Here is a 6,000-nt window from a genome sequence, read left to right on the forward strand (position 1 = left end):
ACCATTCAACTCCTGTTAATAAGATTCGTTTTTCAGTCCGGCGTTATAAACAGAACTACACCAGAGATGTTCACATGATTAGGTTTATTAGTGCTTTCTTGATTAATGAACCAGATTTTGTTGGAAGAGATTATTACGGAAAGGGTCCTGTGATGTTGAACACTTCCTTGACTGTCTTGACATAATCTTCATCTGGCTGCGGCTTCCTCTTGCTGCCCGGCTGCAGAAACCTGCTGATGGCTGGGATTTTAATCATCCTGCCCTGGAAGGACTGGACAGGAAATTGCAAAAGAAAAAAAAAACAACTTTTAAATTCAACACAGTTTAAGTAGATTACTGGGGAGGAAAACAGGAAAGAAATGTTTGAGGCATTGTACTTTGCAGAAGAGTTCACATCGCTTGAACTTGTGCACATTTTCTAACATTCCAACCAGAAACAATGTGTTCTGTGAGATAAAATGGCGAATTGCTGTGATGCGAGAGGAAAGGTTTCCAAACACAAATCTGAAAATTGCGTCTGCAAATGGAAAGAGATTGGCTCAACTCATCAACTTTTTGGCCTACATGTCAATTCCTACATACAGATGAAGACTAACTATTAAACAAGCCATTGAGCATATATTCAATATTTAAATAACACTGAAAATTTGTGTCAAGTCCTAAAAAATGTCTCCATCCAATCTGACTGAACTTGAACTACTGAATGGGAAAAACGGGTCAGAATTTACATAAATAAAGATGGTGAGAGACATAGCCAAAAATACTTGTGGCTATAATAGCAGCAAAAAATGTTTCTACACATTACTGACTTAATAATGAAAAAAGATAGTAAAGGAAGTATGAACACTTTTGCAAGACTTTGCAGGTCCAGACTTACCTTGACGTTGGGAAATTCCTTGAGGATACCAGGAAATTTCTCCTCCAGCATCAAAGTACATTCAACCAGGAGCACATCTGCAAGGCTTAGTTTTCCTCCCACCAGGTACACGGGTCCAGTAAGTGCCTGAAAAGTTATTGCCTTAATTACCCTAATTATGAATGATTTACAGTTGTAAGAAATGAGTTATTACAGCATACCTTTTCAAACACTGGCAGGTAGCGCTCTTTTGCTTTGCTCTGAATATTGTCAAGTTTGGGTTCGGTGTCTGTGACGAAGGGGAGGACCATGATCATTTCCATGTGATCGATCAGCCCCTCTGCATACATGTTGATCCTAATGGGGAAGTTTAAATGTGTCGAAAGATTTAAAAAAAAATGACGAAAACAAACAGATTTAGATTAGCATGTGGTAGAGCTGGATCATACATGGCGCGTTCTTTGAGGTCTTTTCCGTAGAGATTGTATTTCTCTGCGAGGTAGTGCAGGATTGCTTTTGTCTGCACAAGTTTAAGGCCATCAATCTCCACCAGCGGAACCTGTTGAAACATGAGCGACCCCTCTGCAGAGACAATAAAGCACCAGGTCACCACTCCCAGCAATCTTAATAATAAAAAAAAGAGACAATGTTCAATGTTCTCCTCCCTTCATTTTTTCATTTTTAGCACAGTGTTTCCACATACAATGCAACACATGCGGGTGAAAGATTAACAGTTGAGATAAAAAAATATATATACATTTTTGCATATGTCATATAGAGTCCATCATTATTGTTTAACCCACCATTCAGGAGCTTTAAGTACTGCTCTCTGTTGGTCAGAAAATACTCGTCAAACTGTAAACACAAAGCAGTATAATGAGACATTTCATGACAGTATCAAATATACCTTGGATGACTTAATATCATTGCCTTAACAAACCTCCACTTCTGCAACTGTAAGAAGCCAGCGGATTGACTCCATTTTCCCCCTTCCATTGAAGTAATGCAGAATAACTTTTCCAGACATGACAGCGGAGTATTGAATCTAGAAGTAAGTGAACGTAGAACAAAAAAAGACAGAAGTGCAAAAACGTCTGTTTGACGAACAAAAGCTGGACAGAGCAAAGTTCAAAGCTACGAACTGGGAAGAAGAAACTGTTTGGTTCAAAATATAAAGAGGTAACTAAAAAAAATGGAGGCGTGTACAACTCGTAAAGCCTGTGATTGGTAGAAGTGATCCAATAGCAACATGGTAAATTTACACATTGCCGCAAAGCATCATGGCTAAATGTCTAGCTGCCTTCTTTTAGTCATTATTTACAAATAAAGAAAAATAAGGATCATGTTTAGTATGATTATTTACGTGAAGTTACGTAAATTACAGTTGATACAATTAAAATTCCCAGTTAACTACCGTTATTTATTTAGTAGTTTTTTCCTCCGCCTATATAGTGGTTTCGGCGCTACGGTTCTTTTCGGATGTGAGGGCGATCTGGCTGCGACATCTGTCACCCCATTGATCGCTAGGGTTGATTCGGCTGATCTGGCTGGCTAGGCGGGTGTCCCCTTCCTCCCTCACTGCTCCATATGTGTCCCTCCCGAAGCTCTGCGCTCGGTGGCAGCGGACGACGTCCCCCCGCGGCGGACGACCATCCTTCGGTGTACCAGTAGCTGCGCTCCCCTGCTAGAACCTCCAAACAAGCTCAAGGCCAAAAGGAGAAACGTAGGGAAGTCAAGCTCCAAGCTTCAGACACATCCAAATGCGGCACTGCACGTGGCAGTTTGCCTTACCTTTTAATGTTGTATTCAGTGAGTTTTCTAACCTGAACTTCTAACCTGCTCCACGAGTACCTGAGAAGCCTGCGCCCATTAAAAAAATGAAACACTTCTAAAGTGCTCTGATATGGTCAAGGGTGTGAAAATGGGGCACTTTTTGACACATTGTTTATACTTAATAACTTGAGATTTAAGGTTTGGGTTCAAAGCATGACTTCATTTTACTGAAACAGATTTATGCAACATGGCAATTTATCAACACAAAAATTACAGCATTCTTTTACTGAAAACATGAACACAAAACAATAGTTGACTGGCAAGGCAAGTGTCATTGAACAAAATGCAAAAAGTAAAAAAACAACAATTCATTAGCCCAAAAAAAATCACAGTGAAGGTTTCATATCATTGTAATATGCATATTATATGTTTACATGTGGGTAGTCAGCATTCAGGGAAGCAAAACTGAGGCATAACCTTTGCAGCACAACAGCAGCTATAATACAGATAGTAAGACAGAGAAAGGGAAGGGTTACACTGACATTTCTGGCTCTTTGCATTTTGTCATACTTTAAATAGTTTACAACTCAAAAGCATTCACTGTACACCTATGAAACAAAAATTATTGCTGTGTAAAGTTTATATTTACACGCTTGGGTTATAAAACAACTAGGCCTACTCTTTGGAAGCGAAAGAGTTATTGAAGCTCATTTTTGAGCTCCATGGAGGCCACTAGCGGTGTCCGTATTTGGCAGACCAGTCTGTTCGGCCGTGAATGCTTTGTAGCGGCGGGCGAGGATGCAGACTGGACGTGCTTTTGTTGGCTGTGGGCGCGTTGGTGGAGGGGTTCATCTGACTCCGACCAGATCGCCATGTTGCATAATCTATAACGACATAAAATAAGAAACATTCATATCAAGTAGATGCATGTAGCGCGCAGCTTTCAGCTTTCACCAGGTTGCTCCATCACCTTAAATTTTGGTAATACACATGAGAGTTTCTAACTGTAATGTAACAAACAGATATTAGAGAAAGCTCACTTGACGTTGTTGCTTCCACTGATGCACCCTGCCTTCCTTTGTGGCCAGCAGAGCCCCCGTCTTTTTTGTAAAATGATGGGATGTATCCACCAGGGATTGTATTTGTACCTGAAGATGAAAGACAAGAAGACACAAATTTATTTGCAAGCAGTTCGAGGCAACAAACCGGCAAAAGGGTGGGGGGTGTTACCATGCGCTCCTCTGCTCGGCAGCGTTCCTCCAAAAGGAATACTACTGCCGCCCCAAAGATGGCTTCCAGTGAAGTCCTTACTGGCATCTATGGCCACGTTCTTCTTTGTACTTATGCCTGAGGGAAAAGAGTTATGGATCACTGCAAACTGTACTCTAACACATAAAAAGTGTGATGAACATGAACAGGCCGTCAGTGAGTTTTATCCACCAAAAACGCTGCTCACACCCTCCCTCCTTTAATCTCTGCAGCTCCAGCTAGTTCTCCAGAACAGAGCCTGCCATGCTGATTGAAGGCTAAGGCTAGTTAGCATGACCACAGATGATGGCGCATAAACAGTTTTTCTGTAATACTATGTTGTTTCGACACCATTAGAACACTGAGCAGTGCATACACAAGGATGCTTGTCAGCCAGCGCTAACACCTTCCTCCTGGCTCTAATTGGTTGTTTTTGAATAATAACTTTATTCGCTAATTACTTGTCAGCTCTGGTAGTGCGTTTCTGCATCTACAGGCTACTTAACTTTAATGCCTTCAACCTGAGTGAACTTCATACCAGGTTTTGTTAACATCTGAAATCCTCAATTTCATGCCGAGCCTTGTTGAAGTGACAAAACTTGATAAGATAGAACACCGTTTCAACATCCTAATTCCTCAACCAGAACTGCAATAACTACAGCTTAAAAGCTTCCAAATCCAATTTATAACTTTGTCTGATAATTACATTTAAGATCTTTTCAAAAGCAGCTACTACATCAGGTTCCAATCACACCAGCAGGTATTTAAAAATCTTTTTATTACCAGGTAAATATCTAGACTGTCTCAGGTAGTGCTGCTTGGCTGAGGCGGTTCTCGACGGCTCCTGATAGGCCGCGGTCTTGTTCAGGTTCAGAGGTGTGTCCTCTTTTCCACTGGGTCGACTGTAATCCAGAACATTTCCGTACCTGTAAAAGGGAAAAGTCGAGAGCTGCTTGTATCTGAACACGCTTTATGTTTTCTACATGTGAGGGAGCTGGTGAGTAAATCACTTGACTGCATCTTCACCTGCTCAGAGCGTCCTCTCCCTGCCTCCGTTTCTCTGAGGAAAAGTTATTTCTCCCCAGAATGCTCAAAGAGGACAGATCTCCGTCTTCATAGTTGTCCCAGTTGTCACTCTTGAGGTGTCCCGTGCCGTGTCCCCATCGCCGCCGCCCTCCTCCCTTTGGCTTCACCTGGTAATTGAGAAGGTTTGCGCTGCCTGTCTCCTGCTAAAAGATAAACACAAGTATGAGCTTTTCTAGCTCTTGCTGGGACATGAGTCCTTTAGTCCAGGAAATGTTCTTTAGGTGATCGAAGGCCGGCTTTGTTACTGTCTTGATGTGGCTCTGAAGGGTCAGGTCAGAGTCCATCACCACACCCAGATTTCAGGCCTGATATGGTTAAAATCTGACCCGACAGCTCACCTTGCTCTGCAAACTCTTGTCGACAATGTAAGGAAGGTGACTCTGTGGCATGACCTCAGTCTGCTCCAGCTTTGGGATGTGCTTGGGCCCCGTGTGCCGCTGGTAAGACGCTGCCTGGGCAGATGCTGATGCAGGGAGCGGCGCGACCTGCTGGAGAGGCCTGGAGGGCATGCAGTGCTGGTTAGAAGGTGGAGGCTGGGTGGGGGGCATGGGCTTCAGCAGTAGGAGAGGCTGCTGCTGCTGCTGCTGCTGCAGAGGAGGCTGCAGCTGCACTCGACCCAGCTGAGGTCTTCCCTGCTCCAGGATCTGCTGAGGGGTGCCCAGAGGTTGGCCCACGTGGAAATACGAGTACCTGAGAGCCTGAAGGGGGATTTCAACCAACAGAGTTAACTTTTGTTCAGATCGTTTGGCTGCAAGAATGGAAGATGGCGGGCGGACGGTACCTGAGCAGAGGCCGGCCTCTTCTTGGGGTCCCACTGAAGCAGGTCCGTCATGAGACGGATGGCGTCTGGACTAGCGTTGGGGATGAGCGTCTTCAGGTTGCTGGGAACGCACTGAGGCCAACGGAAGTTCATGGCGCTTGCCAGCTGGTATCCCTCGGGCCAATCAGTCTGCAGGGAGAAGCCACAGTACATCTGGACATTATAGACTTCCACTGCAGCCACAGTACATCTGGACATTATAGACTTCCACTGCAGC

At 43.7% G+C, this 6,000-nt stretch overlaps 2 protein-coding genes across 4 annotated transcripts in view; both read right to left on the reverse strand.

Annotated features, from left to right (window-relative positions):
• Positions 1-65: 65 nt before the first annotated feature.
• Positions 66-2,021, reverse strand: gsta.1 (glutathione S-transferase, alpha tandem duplicate 1). The gene is made up of 6 exons (XM_008429782.2): positions 1,797-2,021; positions 1,660-1,711; positions 1,306-1,438; positions 1,078-1,213; positions 878-1,003; positions 66-271 (listed from the first exon to the last, which is right to left on the reverse strand). The coding sequence occupies exons 1-6, from the start codon at positions 1,881-1,883 to the stop codon at positions 134-136; spliced, it is 672 nt and encodes a 223-aa protein (XP_008428004.1). The 5' UTR covers positions 1,884-2,021; the 3' UTR covers positions 66-133.
• Positions 2,022-2,828: 807 nt separating this feature from the next.
• cilk1 (ciliogenesis associated kinase 1) overlaps positions 2,829-6,000 on the reverse strand; it is a 7,762-nt gene continuing 4,590 nt past the window's right edge. For 2 of the 3 annotated variants that reach the window (XM_008429784.2, XM_017308851.1), the window contains 7 exons: positions 5,745-5,912; positions 5,302-5,661; positions 4,904-5,106; positions 4,661-4,803; positions 3,860-3,976; positions 3,670-3,777; positions 2,829-3,513 (listed from right to left, as the gene is read on the reverse strand). In XM_008429784.2, the coding sequence (XP_008428006.1) occupies positions 3,362-3,513; positions 3,670-3,777; positions 3,860-3,976; positions 4,661-4,803; positions 4,904-5,106; positions 5,302-5,661; positions 5,745-5,912 (1,251 nt within the window). In that variant the 3' untranslated portion in view covers positions 2,829-3,361. The remainder of the gene's footprint in view (positions 3,514-3,669; positions 3,778-3,859; positions 3,977-4,660; positions 4,804-4,903; positions 5,107-5,301; positions 5,662-5,744; positions 5,913-6,000) is intronic. The other variant, XM_008429785.2, reaches the window with a different exon arrangement.

Source organism: Poecilia reticulata, linkage group LG15 (genome assembly GCF_000633615.1).
Source record: "Poecilia reticulata strain Guanapo linkage group LG15, Guppy_female_1.0+MT, whole genome shotgun sequence".
Classification (NCBI taxonomy): Eukaryota; Metazoa; Chordata; class Actinopteri; order Cyprinodontiformes; family Poeciliidae; genus Poecilia; species Poecilia reticulata.